Below are 18642 nucleotides of genomic sequence, written 5' to 3'. Positions count from 1 at the left end.
GATCCCTTTCAGGCGTTTAAGACAGATGTGTTGGGACAGGAGGACAGAAAGAGAGATCGAATGAATGAAAGAATGACTGAAGGGAGATAAAAGGTGCGAAAGATCTGTTTTTATCAGCGGAGAGGCTTCATTAGTGTCAGAGAGAGAGTGTAAAATGGTTTCGGGTCACCAGCTCTGAGCTCCAATAACGCAGGGAACAGGGACCACATGTCCCCTTTGATAACATTGTCAGGTCAGACATATCCATGTTTACTCAGCAATTTACTGTCAGTCAATTCCAAAGGCATAAAGAAAACATCAAGACATGTGTATATGTGCTTGTTAACATTGCACTGAAGCACTGGACAGGTTAAAACTTGCTCTCTGACAAGTTATAAGCAGTGTGGCACCCATCTGGCTACACAAAGCAAAGAGAAAGTATGCGAGCACACACACAAAAACAGAGAACTACCAAGAACTCTGTTCAAATTCCCTGTAAAAATGAACATGTTATGCGTCTGTAAAAAACATAGGATGTGAATTAGCCTGAGGATGCAGCTATGTTTGCTAGCTGGTCGTTGCTAGACAATAGGCAAAGGGCAAACAAGTTAACCTTTCTAAATATCAGTAACGACCAACTGCTGCTCTTTGCTTTCTTGTTGTCCCAAATTCATTAACTTAACTGAACAAGGACCATGCTAGCCCTGCAGCAAGAATGCAAAATGTATGTGTGTCACAGTAAAAGGCAATATTGAATAAGCTGTTCAATAAGTCAACACTAGGGGGCACTGCAGAGAGGTACTTATTCAAGCTAGGCTGAACCAGTGCAGTGGCTAAGTTAGTACCAATATGTATATATATACATAATTTTTTTTTTTTTTTTTTTTTTTTTTTTTTTTTTTTTTTATCTATTCAGGTAATCAGACGTGAGAAATGCCCTCCACCCTTGTGTTCTCGTTTTCATGCTCATATGGAGGCCTGGCCTGACCATTTCAGAAACCCACAATTCTTAAACATGCATCCCAGACCAGGGCCTAATCATCTGGGGCAAAAACAACGACAGCAGAGTGCTCCACAACCTCAAAGATGTCCAGGTTAGTACTGATATATAGTCCTTTTACAGGGCACAGGGGTTAAATTTAACAAACTGCCCAAACTAATCAGTCATTATTTGAGCTTCTAAATTAAATCAGTCGTTATTAGTTTGTTGTTGTTGTTAAAATTACCATTATTGACCAATATAAAATATCTTTCATTTAATAATGAACATTTTATTATTCATATAATTGTGCATGTTCATTTCCCCATTTACATTACCATTGACACCAACTTTGCTTATTTAAAGGTAATCTTTAAAAAAGGATAATTCAGCAAATCTCAAAATTAACATCCATTTTTCATTCTATACAATATAATGTTGTTGCCTAAATGTAATATTTAAATAACTCATAAAAGTATATGAGTATATAAAAGTTATAAAACTATATACATTTAAAATTACTTGAAAATAATGATTAAGGTATTGATCAGTATTATAATTTTCACATCAGTGTATCCCTTATTTATATTATAACAGAATAACAGCACTTATTCAGTTTTGAAATTATCTTCCTCACCAAAACTTTGTATTTTTATAGCTCGACACAGTGTAACATGTCCTCCTCAAATTAAACAAATCTGAAATTGAGCTACTGTGTTAAGAAAGCAAGTATGAATCTACAGTGAATGCATCCATTTAAGCTCAAATATGCATGTTTACTGTGGCGCCGCCCTCCTGGTGGCCTGCTCCTTCCATTAGGCCTCAGTGCTGTGGTGTGAAGGTATTTGGATAAGATCTGTCATTAACGCGCATCAGGACCATGTCTTTCAAAGCAAGCTTGGGAGTCAACAGAGATGGGAGCATTACTCTACATCACAGGCCAAAACTAATTATACAGCCATATGGTGCTCGAAGACTCTAACAATCAACCCCGACCTGCCTTTAGCTCCCCAAGGAGAGTAGGGGGGCGAGGCCACAACAGTGCGATATGACACATGTCGTTTACACACATACATTTTCTGTGTGTGTGTGTGTGTGTGTGTGTGTGTGTGTGTGTGTGTGTGTGTGTGTTTGTGAGGGTAATGGTATTGTAAGAACAGCAGTGCAGCTATGTGCTTTCCAGCCTCTCTCTCTCTCTTTTTCTCTTTCCCCTCACTCAATCCTTTTCTCTCGCTGTTCTGTCCTCTGACTCCTCAGTGACACAGACTGAGTGGAACAAGAGCGTATTGTGTAGGGGCCTCTGGTCTGCTTCAACACAGGCCCCTGCTGGGGGACTCACAACATATTGGCCTGGGGGGAAAACAAACGATAAGGGACGAGAGCCAGAGACGGTTAGTCTATTGGTGTAGGTTTTTTTTTGCATTAATTCGATGACCAAATACAACAAATATCTACAGCACGAAGCTGTCAGCCTGGCCGGATAGATAGATAGATAGATAGATAGATAGATAGATAGATAGATAGATAGATAGATAGATAGATAGATAGATAGATAGATAGATAGATAGATAGATATCCCAATCTCAGGGAGGCTACTCCTCTACATTCTACACAATAAGCTCAGTGGTTATGGGGCCCACCCAATAACATGGTCCCAGAACCTTTGAATTGTGGCCCTTAGAAATTTTAGAAACCTTTGAACCCTTTGTCATAACTAGGCAACTACACCAAAATATCATATGTCATTTCAGTTTCTTCAGCGAGAAAAAGACCAGCAAAGAAACACTACACATCATGAGGGAGGAAGCTCTCCGTAATTCTCTCCCAGCAGGCATCAGCATCAAGAGCCATTGAAGAAAGAGTCAGGCTTGGCTCATTTGTTTGCTTTGCTGTCATCGCATCCATAATTAGCTATATGGGGTTTCTAATCCCAATTATGAGAATGAGTTCCTTCATATAGTGGTTGCAAGTGGTAATTATCATATCTTAGAGTCACTCTGCATACTGAGCTGGGAACTGGACAGCTGCTCCTGCAGAGGGGCCGAGTTTTCGAGGGGAAGGGGGGTGTCCAGGGCCCTTGTTACGAACCAGGGGCCCGCAACAGGCAAAAGACTGTTTGCTCTGAGGCTCAGTGGAGTAGGGCAGCTTCAGCTATTGGGCTGGGTGGCCTTTGCCTCTGTCCTCTCCTTTTTAGCTGTAAATGATGATGAATACGCTTTCCGCCTGACCCTCATGCAGGACCCCATGTTAATTATTCAGGACCTCTTTTTGTGTGCACCCCGAACAATGTCTGTCATTAAGCATGTGTGTGTGTGTGGATGTACGTGAGTATGTCCTGTTTATCTCTACATGAGACAGCTGCAGACTGGGTGCTCTGTTGCAGTATGGTATGTTTAGTGAAGGATTCCTGCTCTTGTGCATTTGCGATGCCCTTTCTCATTTGCATTTTTGACTAAAGATTCCCCAAACCTCATACTGCGGTGCGACCCTAACCTTGACCCAGATGTAATCTCCCCCTTGGCCAGTGGTTTCCAATCCTACTCTTAGAGGACCACCTTCTTGCAGAGTTCAGCTCCAGATCTAAACCCAACTAATCTAGGTCTTAAGGGTTACTAGAAACTTCCAGTTATGTGTGCTAAAGCAGGTTAAAGCTAAACTCTGCAGGAAGGTGACCCTACAGGAGCAGAATTGGACACTTCTAGTAATTGTACCTGAACCCCTGCAACCCCTCAAAGATGGGCTGTCCTCATATCCACATTATTTAAAAAGATCTCAACCTCTTTTTTGCCAGATGTCAGGAGGAACCAAAATGTGGATCATTCCAACAGGAGTCAATTGAGTGTGGTTCTACCGCATGCACCTGGATGCCCTAATCCAAGTAGAGCTTCTCCAGAACCCCCAACAAGTCCTTCTCTGATGCTCAAGTTTGTTGATCACCCTCAGAAACCCCAAACCTCCAATCCACACTTACAACTGACAGATGAGGAAAAAGATGCATGCTCTGTGCCACAAAATCTGAATCAAGGGCACCATGAAATGGGTGAAGAGGAGACAATGACCCCAACAACTCTGTCCACCCCGACAACCCCAAGCATCCCAGCCACCCCAACTACTCCTGGCACCCAAAGTACTCCAAGTAGCCCAGTCACTCCAGGCACACCAAGTTCATCTGTGACCCCAAATTCTCTTTCTGATTTTAGTGGCCCTTCATCGAGCCAGTTCAGCCGTATCACTGACCTGAACAGTAGCTTCTCAGATGCCCTGTCAGGTACATCATTCTCCTTTAAAACTTGGTTATCACTTATATTAAAATGAAAACTTAGATGATGCAGTTAAGAGATCCTTAATTGATTTATCTCTGCATTCTCTTTACATAACTAGTGAACTTCAGCGTTGACCATTGTGAAGACAATAACACCGATGATGAGGATAACCATGCTTCTGACCTTGACCAGAATAATTATTATCCAGAGGGCTGCTCTACTTCTCTCCCCGAGCTTCACTTTAGCTCTGCAGGAAGTTACAGTCAGGCCAGCTCACGAATGGATGTCCTTCAAGCACATCTCTCTAGATCTCTCACCTCCTGCAAACAAGAAACACCTTCCACTTGCTTGCCAGACACTCCAATTTACACCTCCAAAACCCCTCAGTCTGGGCAAACCCCAGCCACCCAACAGTTAACATATGAAACCTTGCACAGACACCCTGGATCCAGCCAGTCTGGCCTGAGCATTCAGTCACAAAAACCTGAATGCTCAACAGCAGATAGTCGATCAGAATGGAACCTGTGGCCTGTGCTTCCTCCCATCATGCCACAGCAAGATGAACTGCAAGGTGAGTTTTATTGGATATAAACATCTGTTGTTCCAAATATAATTTAATTATAATGACTATATATATATACCCAAAAATATACCCAATTTTATTCGAAATTGTGCTTAAATCGAAATAAAAATTTACCCGGTTAAGAAATTATTTAAACTCTTTTTTTATTTATTTTGAATTATTTGTAAAGATATATTCTCTGAAATCATACCAATCATAATATTGTATGTAGTGTAAAATTTAATACTTTGCTTTGCAAGTAGATTTCTGTTTTAAATATGTACATGCTATTTTACTGTAAAACAAGACAAAAGAAAAACAGGTTGTTTTGTGTGTGCAGTATATTTCATATTTTTAAAAATGAATTAAGGCATTATTTAGTCTATTCATGAAATTGGCTCAAGGATTTCTATTCTTCTGGGGACATTTTTAGTAATTCCATCCCTGAAAGAATGGCAAAATCTGATCTCATACACACACACCTACACACATTGTATGCTTTATTAGATTGAGTCTCGCATAATCATCCACACACGCTGGGGTCAGTTGGGCCAAACAGAACTGAACATTCACTGTACCTCAGACATGAAAGAGAACAAAAGAAAATCAAAGTCCTACACCACGACCATGAGCTTCAGCTTTCTCGACACAGCGACTAAGTCATAAATATGGCAAGGAGCTTTTCTCTTCTGCTCTTCACTGAAAGCAGAGGGAAAGCGAGGGGGTTCTTTTGATGGAGAATCAGGCTGGTACCGTTTGATTCCCCAGTTCAAAGCGGCCAAAGCCTTTACAATGGGGGGCGTAGTGGGGGACGAGGGGGGTGGCGGTGATGCCGGCTGCGTCGTGTTCTCCCCTCTGAGCCTCAGCCTCCTGCGTTCCCTTCTTTCTCATCTTTTCTCTCTCTGTTCTCTCCACTCCCTGAAAGGCAGACGTGTGGAGCGGCGGTCATAAATCCGAGCTGACCGCCGCCTCATTGACGGGTGAACAGTAAGTGAGCCTCAGCTACAATGCGTATCTCTTAAATGCTCTCCGTGCGCTAATTTACCGTCCCCTATAAGGATAAAGAGCTGGGGCACTGACATCTGACTCAAACTGAGAGTTCATGAAAGAGAGAGCAAACAATTCAGAAATTGCAGAGAGATTTCTTCGTCTTTTCTCCCTTTTTTTTAGAGGAGTGATAAAGCGACTATCAGCGTCTTGTTTGCTCACTTATGGGGCCAGACAGATAATATATCACTGATTCGAAGGTAGAACTGTGGTTTAGTAATTTACTTTATTGCAAGGGGGACAGAAAATGACACTTGGGGGGACGTCAGTGACCTTTTCCTAACTTTCTTCAAGTCTGTCGTAGTGCAGTTGTGTGTATACAGCACTATAGGCCAATCTGGGGGTCTTTTTTGTAAAACTGACCAGCTTTCTGTCACCCCCCATGCTATGGTCCAGTAGTCAGTGGCCGACCCCACAACAACCTCTTTCAACCCCATCTCAAGAGTGTAACTGTCCTTGACAATGAGCGGGACCCCCAGGCCTCACTGAGACACCCATACCCCACACACACGCACACACACACTGCTTGGCCCTCAAAATCTCCATATTGTGTGGCCAACGAGAGAAAAAGGAGAGTAGAGAGAGGAAAAGTAAAAAGAGACACATATGACCCATACATAACACACACACACAACCTGATATTTTTGTTCATTGGAATAAGGGTCAAACTTCACTCAAAATAAATGACTTCTAGTTACTGGTTGGTTAACAAAAAGTGTCACACAAAGTCTTGGGGTATTATGAAGTATAACTATATATTCACACACTGTATATAATTATATACTGTATATATTCAAATGTTTGGGGTCAGTAAGTACTTTATTTTTTATTAATACTTTTATTCAGCAAGGATTCAGCAAGGAATTGATCAAAAGTGTCAGTGAATACATTTATAATAATAAAAATTTAAATAAATCATGTCCTTTCTATTCATCAAAGAATCCTGAAAAAAGTATTATAGTTTCCACAAAAAATATTACACAGCACAACTGTTTTTAACTTTGAGAATGTCATGTTTCTTGAGCACCAAATCAGCATATTAGAATGATTTCTGAAGGATCATCTATATATATTAAAATAGAAAACAAAGTGTAATACTATTTCACAATATTACAGTTTTACTATATATATATATATATATATATCTTATATATATATATATATATATATATATATATATATATATATATATATATATATATATGCCATGGTAAGGAGGCTTCTTTCAGAAACATTAAAAAAACCTTATTGACTCCAAATGTTTGAACTTTTGTGTGACTTTCTTACAAATACCTTTTATGTTTTTTAAAGGGGGCTTCAATACATATTAACTACACACACAGCAACACTCTTTACATGGCAATGCTGATATTTGACAGCTACTAAGCCACTAAACCCTTGAGTAGATATGGAACATTATTAAATATTTTATGTAATTAATATATTTTTTTTTAATTACGTCATTTTTGTACACACATTTTGAATAGCAGTGCATTTGTCATTTTACCCCAAGCTCCAATTAATTTCTGAGCCTGTCTTCATCCAACCTATAGGCTGGTGTACACAAACCCCATACACACTCACTCACAGACACATAGACTGTCTCAAGAAACACTTGGCTGAAGATGACGACGAGCTTGACAGCACCAATATGTTTTGAAGTGTCCATTCAAGTCTCTCTGTTGTGTGTGTGAGTGGTAAGCCGAAGGCTGCTCCCATACAATAGCTGTGTGTGTGTCTTAGTGCAAACAAGGAATCCTTATTTGAATATATATATGTATATATATGTGTGTGTGTGTGTATGTGTGTGTGTGTGTGTGTGTGTGTGTGTGTGTGTGTGTGTGTAACGTCTCTAACATGTGCATATGTGTGTTTTTGTTTGGTAGGGTTTAAAATGGGAATTGAATAAGAAATAACCTATAATTGTGCACACAAACGAATTACGAGGTACCTGTCTGTTAGCGTTATGTGTGTATCTGTTAATCTACACTTGTACCGCAGAAGCATCTAGCCAAAAGTCATTCTCAGGAACTGAGACAGCCCTGCAGGGGAAGGTGTAATGATGGTGGTTGTTTGGCTCATGGAGGTATTACAATATTCAATCAGCCTGGAGCAATAATCAAACTGTATTCTGGTATGACAGCTGAGGAAATAGGTTAAAACGTCCATTGGGCTAAAATGCAAATCCCTCAAATGAGCACATAATAGATGTTTACACAGTATATTGCGTTGTAATTACTTATCATGTTTTTGGACCGTTTCAGATGAAAGTTTACTGGGAGGGACCCCTGACTCCCTGTCCGACAGGTCACAGTCTGATATCTTTGCTGAGCTGGATGATCTGGCCCCTTGCTCAAGTTCCTGTGTGTCTCCGGACCACCCAGCCGGGAGTCAAACTGACCGATCCTCACCTACCACAGGTAATACTGCCAAAGCCATGGACACAATTCAAATACAGGCTTTTTATATTGTCACTGTACTAAATAAAATTAAGTGATTAAATATTACTGGGAAGATTTACTTTGTATTAAGTCAACAATGTTTTTTTTTTCTATCTAAATTATTCCTGTGATGGCATAAATGAATATTCGGCCGTCATAATTCCAGTTTTCAGTGTCACGTGATCCTTCAGAAATGATTCTAATATGCTGATTTGGCATTCAAGAAACATTTCTTATTATTGTTAAAAACTGTATTTTTTGTAGAAATGGTGATATGTTCCTTTTTCATGTTTCTTTGAGCAATAGAATGTTCAAAAGAACAACCTTTGTGTTTATTTCACAAACTTTTGACATTATATTCGCCTTTGCTGAATTAAAAAGGCTGATTTTATTTTTCTGAATTAAATTTAAAAAATCTTACTGGCCCCAAACTTTTATATAATATTTTATATATAATATAACAGTAATTGTCACTTTTGTTGTTTAATTTTGATAATACCAGTTCTCCATAATGTCAATTTTGATCCATTGACTTGCCTGTAACAAACAGAAGTTGCTCCATATTTAAATCTTTCCAAGTAATCAGTTTATTCTCTAAGCTAATCTTGTGAATGGCGATTAGCATGTTTGTTTTAAAACTTGCGGACTGGTTCAACATGCCATAATTATTTACTCTCTGTTTCAACAGAAATGTCCACTGGTAAATATGTTATGCTGTCAGGCATGTATATTGTAAGGACCAAGAGATTAAAATCACTTGCCGCTGTGTAAACTTTGTTTACCAGTGTACTAACGGCATTGTCTCATGTCACCGTTGCACCACAGACATTATTTTAAATCCGTTAGTTGTTGTGAAAAACCTAATCCTTCAATTAGACACATTCCCTGTCTTCACCCTGCCCTGAGGATTATTGCTGTGTGTCTGTGTATAATGTGGTAAGAAGGAGAGGGGGACAGAAACATTACCTAAGTGAATTTTTCCCTTAGGATTTCCTCCTGAATCTTGACAAGGTGTTAAGTGTTTCCGGGTGCCTGTGTGACCTGACCTCCTGACCTGACCCTCTCACCTTTCTAGGTCCCTCAGGATGGCTAACATGTGTTTGTAATGCACAGTGTTCAGCTGCACTGTAATGCATGTCATTATGTTCAAATCCATGTGGAATAACGGTCATTCTCTGTCGCTGACTAGTTTTGTCCTTCTCAGAAATGTTTTTGGTGTGGATACAGCAAACTGAACAGCTCAAGGATGCTATAAAGATGACATGAGGAGAGTTTCTATCTGGGTGGCAGTGTTAGACCAAGATTGTTAAAGAGTTTTTGAGTCTTTTCAACAGTAAAGAAACTTTACCAGTTATTCACAGGCTATAGAAATGAAAAATCTCAAATGAGATCTCTCTCATGGATAATTTTGTTTAATACTCTCATTTCTCAGATTGTTATGAAAACGTGACTAATCTCACGTGTCTCCTAAAACCAGCATACTGTATATGTTGTGTTTTGGATGTTGGTGTACTGATGGCCGACCTAACTAGACCAGCACCAAACCAACATAAACTAGCTGGTCTAAACTGGTCTTTTTAAACAGGGTTTAATATGAGAAATGTAATCCATGCATTTTATGCGTAGCTCTATACTCTTGCAAAATTGTCCTATTTGTTTCTAGGAGTTGTAGGGAAAAAAGACAAAAACTAATATATTCAAATGAGAGCAATACATTTTTCATCTGAGATCATTTAAAAAGTAGGGAGGACACGTTTGCAAAAATCTTCCTCAAACAGGTTCTTCGTGACCTTTTTTTCTGTCTTTGTCTTTCTTTCATTTTGTCCGTGTTTAAAAAACAGACATCTGTAGAATCTATAGACAACAACAGAACCTTAAAGGCCTGTTTATGGAGCCGTATCTCTGAAAGGCATTGGTTAACAGTAAAAATTTTGTCTGTGTGTCTGTAAAAATAATGTGTTAGGTGCTGAGATTCATGGTTAGAGTTAGACAGTAGAGTGAATTCCCCCAGTTGCCACACCTCAGTAGTGTGGGTTGGAAATTTGCATATGTGGCCCATAACGATAGTGCTCCCATTACTAGGGTGTGACCGCAAACACAGGACCCTTATGACACATATTAAGTGTGATCTTTAACCCTCCCTAAAAAAATAAATAAAGAAAGAATAAAAAAAACAAGAAAGGCATGTCTTATATTTAGATTTTAGACATGAGAACACTTGACACTTTTCTGTTTAAAATTTATATGGAAGACATTTGTTCAACTCTTGAAGCCCTGAATATTATATATTCATATAAATATAACAATATTATATTATATTATATTATATTATATTATATTATATTATATTATATTATATTATATTATATTATATTATATTATATTATATTATATTATATTATATTATATTATATTATATTGTTTTACAGGTATTAGCAATTACTGTCACCAAAAAGATATGGTACAAATTATGATTTTATAATATTTACATCAGTAAGTTTCCTCAAAAAGCAGGCACATGTTAGAGCCCAAAAGGTAGAGATTGTCTTTTTAAAATGTGATAAAAATGTGATCATTATGATTATTTTAGATACTGTACATGCATCTGACAATTAAAAAGAATTATTACATTAATTAAACAATTTATTCAAGATAATAATTGTATTTTTAATTTTATATAAATACATTTAATAAATATTAGTGAAATATTAGAATATAAAATATTCAGATCACTCTTCCACATTTATCACAGATTTGACAACAAAAAAAATGTTTTCTTTTCTTTGATTTATCTTTTATTAATTCCAAAAAAAAAGTTTTTATTTTACATCCACATAAAATTAGCTCTGACTGATGTGCACGTTCACAGATCTGAGTCCTGGACTTGCGGCACTGACTGTGGGATGTGATTCGGGTGATCTGGGATCTTTGTCCCGTGTGCAGCTCCTGCTATTGGAGCGAAGAGGATCCGAGAGTCCAGGTTCCATCCCAAGTCCCGAATGGTGTCGAACTCTGGACGGGGAGGAGTATGAACCTGGCCTTAGAGTCTGGAGCTCGGGCATTTCCCAATATTATCAGTCCACAGGTACATTACATATCATATAGCAAGCTGCCAAGCACCTGTCCAGCGTAGCGGTGAATGTCTGCGTCCGTTTGTGTGTGGGTGTGTGCACGTATAAGCTTGCCTTTCTGTGCGCGTAAAAAGACCATAGCAGACTCATTGGGCCCTGCTATCTCTCCCCGTCACCTCACATCAGATTGCAATGTTTACATTCACGAGCAACAGCACCTTGATTGCCTTTAAATAACTCTGAAAAAATAACAGTTAGGAGGGGGGCAAAAAATCCCAAGAAGAACGGTTGATTTGAGTTGGGGAAATTTGGCAATTGTGAGAGGGCGTCGGGGAATAACGTTACGGGTGTGCCGATTGTTGTCCGTCCTTGAGAGTACTGTTTTTAGTATTTGTGTATGTGTGTGTGACCCCATTGTCGTTACCTTTGAACCAAAGCCGGCATGCCTCTCATCTGTTCCAGGGCGCGCGGCTACAAGTCCTTAACTGAAGCCATAAAGTTGTAGCAGTTTGTTACTCCTCCAAAAAAAAAAAAAAATTCTTTATGGAGTTATGAAAAAGTCATATTAATAAAGATAAAAAAGTTTATCATTAACCCAAAACCTCCGTTTATCCACACGTCTGGTTGCAATGGCCCCCCTATCAAGACGTAATCCTGCGATGCGGCTATTGTGCATTGTTCAGGCGCAATCCTCAGATAAAGGCACTACAAAGGAAAGCCACATGCGGCGGATCAGATCTGGGTGCAATCTTGATCAGATGTGTTTTGAAATAGTGTTAATGTGTTTCTAAAGTCTGGCACAAACATGCACGGCAGCGCGTGGAGGCCAGGCTCCTCACTAGGTGTGTCTGCACCTGGCATGCTGCAAGAAGACAGGTGCTGTCTGCGCATTTGTGAGGCACCATTTCTATCAGTATTTGCAGAGGGATTATGGACCTTCAGTCATGTCAAATACAAGGCATCAATCACTCACTGTCATCTCTCTTCTTGCATTTCTTTTGCACTTGTATAAATTTGGTCTGTCCTTGTTTTCAAGCCGTGTGTGTCTATTTGCAGTCCCCGACAACCGCAAACCATTAAGTGGCAGAAACAGCAGCCAAGATTCTTTGGCAACTTTCAAGGGACGCAGAAAGTGCCCCGGGGTGAGTACGTCGCTCATAAAACCATTTTAACACACACATAGAGGAATCTATGAGCCACTTTATGGCTGTCGTTGTTGTATGGAGGCGACTGGGGGATTTCTGCTTGCTGCTGGGCGGCAGGTGTGGGGCTAATAAGTCACTACGGATAAAAAAAGGTGCAGTTGCTTATAGAAAAGGAAGTTGGGCTTCTCTGACTTGTCGTGCTGGTAAGAGGGCTGAATTTTAGGGCATGGATGTGCCACAGCGGGGCCAGAGGGCAAGGTTTAGGGGGTAAACAGTGTCAGCGAGGGGTACGAGGACTCAAAGCATTGGATGCAGGTGCAAAAGGATGGAGGCATTAATCTTTCTTTTATGAAGGAAGGAGGAAAGCCAGGGGAGGGGTATGGTGGCCTAAACATGAATGTGTTGTAAGCTGCCGTCAATTAAGTTTCAGTACAATAGATTTTCCCCAGGACAGATTACTGTCGACACTAGGGAGGCCACTGCTTTTTTGCAGCACAGCAGGGCCATTGCCGCAAACACACACATTCATATTTGGTGGTTATGCACTTCTGTCCTGTTTGTGCTGACCTGTTTATGTGTTAATTGTTGTGCTTTTAGCTCATCAGTGTGGGGAGTGTATCAAGGACATCATCCTGTTGTTCTCTCAGCTCAAGGGTGTCTGAGAGCAGCTCCAGGAACCGAGAAAAAAACACCTGTGAGGACCAAGGTGTGCCAACACTCACACCACCAAACACATAACTGTTATGAAGGATTTGATTACAGTTGAGAAGTAAAACCTGACCGATGGAAATCATAACAACGCTCAAACCAAAGCTGAGAATTTAACTTGTGCGCAAAATTGGAATGTTGCATAAAACATTTGCAAATAAGCACCGTTTCCATCCAGCGAGTCAAAGAGAACAAAATCTTTACTTCCTGATAAACTGGCACTAAATATCACTAAGAAAAGTGGGAGAAGCCACTGAATGTAATCATTTTCATATATAATAATTTACTTGGACCTCAGAGTGAGCAGACAAAGCACAATAAATGCGGTCATTGCTTTCGGAGGTGGATGCAGTTTAAAATAACTAATTTGTAATTTAAATATTCATGTGATGACAAAGCTGAAGCAATCATTACTCCAGTCTTCAGTGTCACATGATCCTTCACAAATCATTCTAATATGATGATTTGGCATTTCTGATAAAAACATTTCTTGTTATTATTAGTGTTGAAAACAGTTGTGCTGCTTAACATTTTTGTGAAACTGTGATATTTTTTTCCTTGAAAGTTTAAAAGAGCAACATTCATTTTTGATCAATTTAATAAATCCTTACTATATAAAACTATTAATTTATATTTAAAAACTCTTACTGAACCCAAGATTTTGAACAGTAGAGCAAGTTATTAAATAAATTTATAAGCTTTGCATTTGCTTTTAAATCCTCCAAAAAATTGGCCCCATTTACTTCAATTAGGTGCCTTACCGTAACCTCAATTTTAGATTTTTATTTATTTATTTATTTATTTATTTCAGACAACAAGTGGCAAGTCGAAATAATAGTTTTGTGGTATACAACATTATGCCACAAATACTGTTACTGAGCTTAAATCGAATTGAACCAAGAATATTCCTTTAAACCTAAACCAAAAAAAGAAACCATTTTGACCATACAGTAAATGTGCAAAATACATATCCTTGATGTGATCACATTTAACAGCTTTCAGTTTAATACCCCTACATCAATAAAAATGTCCTGCATGTGAGCAGTGTAACACACCTTTCCAGTCCCTAGCTGAAAGCTCTATCATAATGTCCACCTGAGGGATGAATACCTGCATGTTGCTAAGAGTGTACAAAGTGCCACTCCATGGAGCTCTCATCACTGCCAGCCCAGTGTTTGGTATCCTTGTGTCTCCGGTACAGTTAAGCCACATAATCCCTCTGAGAGGCAGCTGCCTGGTGCCAGGCTTGTCTTCGCTGTGTGGCCATCTTATGCACATAAATGAAATAAGGGCCCAGAAAGAAAATTAAGAGTCTGCTTCCTTAATGTACTCTCATCCTAGTTCTCATGATGCAACCACAACCAGACTGGAAATATCCTGCTCAAACCTTTTCTGCTATGACTGAACTATACTGCATCTGTCATAGCTTTGAAGAATAATGTTAATCACCAACATCCGTCAATGTGTTGAGGGAGTAATGTTCCATGTTACTGGATCAGTCACCCACCTCCATTAGTGGCTCAGACTGGCATATCTGCAGGGCACAAAGTTGCCCCCAAAACAACCCATTCTAAGGCTCAAGGACATTTAGAATAATTCCTTTAATATTTTGAGGTGCTTAAAGGGATAGTTTAGGCAAAAATGTAATCTTTTACTCAACTCCGTGGAATAACACTGCTCTTTTCTATACAATGAAAGTGGATGGTGACCAGGCCTCAAGCACAAAATGCACTATTTAAGCATCATAAGGGTAGTCCTTGTGACTCTTGCACTGTAAATTGTTGTTCAAAATATTGCTCACCCTTCACTGTCACTATTTGTATCAAAAAAAATGTCTTGCTCTCTTTCATCACAAGGTTGTGAATCCCAAGATGAGAATGTCCCACTCTATTTATCACCTCTCTCTCCCAGTGCTTTGCTGACAGGTGAGTGGTTTTGCTATAACACCAATGGGGTATTGTATTGACAATACTGTTTTTATATATATATATATATATAATATATATATATATATATATATATATATATATATATATATATATATACTCCACATTTTACACACCAAGTCATAGTCCCAACAACAAAAGACTTTCGGTTAATCATTTGAAACTAACCAGAACAAAATGAATATTTCACTAAGAGGGGCAAATAAAAGCAATTCACCTCAAAAGAGATGTTACTCATGTAACCTAGGAGATGGTGGGAGTGTCTGAGCACAACAATCCTCCTCAAAGTCCAAAGACATGGTCACTCCTGGGGAGAGGGTCAATGTGGGGCAGTGTGAGGTCATTCCAGGGCCAGTAGGTATTGAAGAGGCCTAAATGTGACTAAAACAGTGGACATGAGATTAACGCCTCCTGCTGAGAAGAGCATGTGGATTATCACTGATTGCGACTCTTGTGATAATCAAAAAAAAACCAAAACTCTTAAAGGTCTAGATCTTAGAAAGGAAAGTGGGAGAAATGAGAGAAGAAAGCACACCACTTACAATCAAAACCACTAACGTTAAAGGGATAGTTTACCAAAATTTAAAATTCTGTTATCATTTACTCACTCTCAGGTCATTTCAAATCTATATGACTTTTCTTTGTGGATCACAAAAGAAGATATTTTGAAAAAAAAATAAAAAAACTATCTAATGATGGTCGTTTCGGACCCCCGGTTACTTTCATTATATGGACTGTTTTTCAAAAACAAAGAAAATCATACAGGTTTGAAATGACATGAGGGTAAATATATGATGGCAGAATTATTAAATTTGGGCTCTTTAATCATATAAAGCCTACTGTATCATATTTGATATGCAAATTTCTAAAGCCTCTAATTTATCAACGTTCAAAGAATTATACAACAGAAAAAACACAATCTACTACATGCCTTCTGTCATCTAATTGATAGTTTAGACTGCAAGCAAAAGACTTTTTATTATAATTCTAAAAACATCCCTATTCAGGTTGTGGTACATGTGTGTTTTTGCTGTGAAATCTTTACTGATTTTTATAATGTAAGAATAACTTTTATATTGGTAGTAATATATCAAGATTAACATATCCATATATCCATAAAATTATCCATACTTTTTTCTTTTTTCTTTTCTTTTTTAGAAAAATCATGTTAAAATGAGAGTATAAAATATGATACATTAGGCCTCACATCAGACCATCAGTAGGCTATATGTTTTGTCCCCACAATAATAACTACAGAGCTTGATTATAAAACTAAGCATTTAAATATCATCTTATACATATTATCGACATAGAGAGAATGATTGCAGGACAACTGATGCATTTTAAGTAATTTAAGTGGTCTGCTATATGTTATAAAGATCTCATTGATTTACAAGTTATCAGAATTTTTCTCTTATTTTATAAGCCAGCAGCTGCACCAATTTCAATATTTATTCTTTTAGAATTTTTCTCTTATTTTATGAGTATTATGTTGTACGTATTTCTATATTTGTTTTTTTTTTTAAATAGTATTTTTATTTTTTTTTTAAATTGTATCTGATTTGAATTGATTTAGATTTTTTTTTCTTAATAAAAATAATATGATGTCTTAATTTTGCAAGACACCATCATTTATTTATCAGCTCAAAGAAACTATTATTTTTCAAATCATGATTCGCACCCACTTATAAAGGTGTTTCGGTCACTGTTCAAAATGACACATGACACAGTCCCGATTCCCACCAGTGTCGGCTCCCTGACCACTCTTTTGTGCTCCCGGCTCGTAATGAATTCATAGGTGTCCTAATCCCTTTTTGTGACGGAATGGCTACTGTTGCTTTTCTCCTGGTCACTCGGGTGACCCCTGCAAGTGTTTATTATAGTCAATAGCATTCAGCTGAAACTGAAGATGTCACAGAGGGACATGAATGTGCCATCATCCCGGACAAAAACAAGGGCCTAAGCTGGACTGACCCAGGCAGATTGTTCTGGAAGACACCAGGCGATGGCGAACAGATTAAGGGCGTGAATGAAAGAGATGGGGAAGGAGAGATTAGCCATGTTCGAAGCAGGATCGTTTCGCCCTAATACAGGACCACACACTGACACAGTCACTTTGCCACTATTGTCTCTCTCCCACTGTCAGCGAGGGCTCGGAAGCCATTGTTTGCCAAATCCTCAATCGTTTGGACAGCGCTGAGACCCCGATACCGACTCTTTGATTGGCACTTGTCAGCGCTGCTAGAATGGAATGACGAGTTGGGAAACTGAAGATCCAGAAAGGACAATCAGTACCATGAATAATAATCAAGGAGGGATTTTCCCCTTTTCCTCCATCCCTCCCTCTATTCTGCCGAAAGTTTGAGTAGAATGGCTCTGGGTGGCACTGCTGAAAGCCTCTTGCCGCACGATTGTGTTGTTGACGCTCATCCCTTTCTCAAACACACAAAGAAAGAGATACACGGTCGACCTTCTTGCTTCTTTCTGGTGCTCTGGATACTCGGATTTCCACATGGGAGGGTGGGCAGGGTGTGTGTTAACCAAGGCGGACCAGGGGAGGTTTGTGTTTTGTCTTCCATGGCCTTGTGAGCACCAGGGGAGGGCTAGATGAAGGATTTGACTCTGCCACTCTCAGCCAAATCCAGCTATCTGTCTCTTTCAGGCCGGCCAGTTGGTATGGTAACCTGGCGTGTGTGGGTTTAAGATGGTTTCTAAGCAGGTCAGTGCCTTGTTTCCAGCTTTGACCGTTCAGTAATCACTGTTCTGCATTGGAGGATTAAGCAGTGTAAGAAAAGGAGGTTTTACAGGGAGAGATAGGCCACGCTGAATGGAATTAGTTGGGTTTCGCAAATTACCCTGTGAAACTTGATTTCACACAGCGGTCAGGGTCTGGAGATGTTTAATCCTTTAAAAAATACACCTAGATTTTAGAAACACACTAAATCTGAAATGTATGTTGACTATTAGTTTAGTGGATCATTCTGTAAAGCCTGACAAATGAAATAATAGATAGAAAAATCTGTAGTTTTTATTGTGTGGTGCAAAAAAGAGTGCAATGCAATACAATCATGACTGAGAGATATATTTTACACACGCATTTTAACATGATTTTTCTCAAATCTAATATAAATCAGTGTCATTGGCCAGAAAAGTCACTAATATGATTAATTAACCATTTAAATGTGGTTTCTGTATTTTATTTTAGAACAGCAGTCAGTAAAATGTGATTTTTCCAGTGGGAAGTACAGCTTGACTTTCTCTGATCTCATGTGTGAAGTCTTGCCAGATTTTTTTTTTTTTTTAAACACAAAACAACAAATAACTTTCCTTGACTGGCTGATAATAAAATTTGCATGAACAGAAAACTTTCCATCATCAAGTTTGGGCTGCGGACTCAGATTACAAGGACCAACAGTCTGTGGATCATAAACTATGAATCATAAACTATGTAAACCCGTTTGCCCTTGCAGGATTTATGCAAAGGTGCCTCGTTGTGAGTGC

At 38.8% G+C, this 18642-nt stretch overlaps 1 protein-coding gene across 2 annotated transcripts in view; it reads left to right on the top strand.

Moving 5' to 3' along the window:
* LOC109080206 overlaps positions 1-18642 on the top strand; it is a 47823-nt gene that overhangs the window by 12231 nt on the left and 16950 nt on the right. For both annotated transcript variants that reach the window (XM_042722059.1, XM_042722060.1), the window contains 8 exons: positions 896-1073; positions 3750-4226; positions 4340-4792; positions 8095-8250; positions 11141-11356; positions 12399-12484; positions 13085-13193; positions 15052-15120. In XM_042722059.1, coding sequence (XP_042577993.1) covers positions 896-1073; positions 3750-4226; positions 4340-4792; positions 8095-8250; positions 11141-11356; positions 12399-12484; positions 13085-13193; positions 15052-15120 — 1744 coding nt within the window. The remainder of the gene's footprint in view (positions 1-895; positions 1074-3749; positions 4227-4339; positions 4793-8094; positions 8251-11140; positions 11357-12398; positions 12485-13084; positions 13194-15051; positions 15121-18642) is intronic.

The sequence above is a fragment of the Cyprinus carpio genome, chromosome B4, assembly GCF_018340385.1.
Source record: "Cyprinus carpio isolate SPL01 chromosome B4, ASM1834038v1, whole genome shotgun sequence".
Classification (NCBI taxonomy): domain Eukaryota; kingdom Metazoa; phylum Chordata; class Actinopteri; order Cypriniformes; family Cyprinidae; genus Cyprinus; species Cyprinus carpio.
This window is presented reverse-complemented; position numbering and strand designations above follow the sequence as displayed.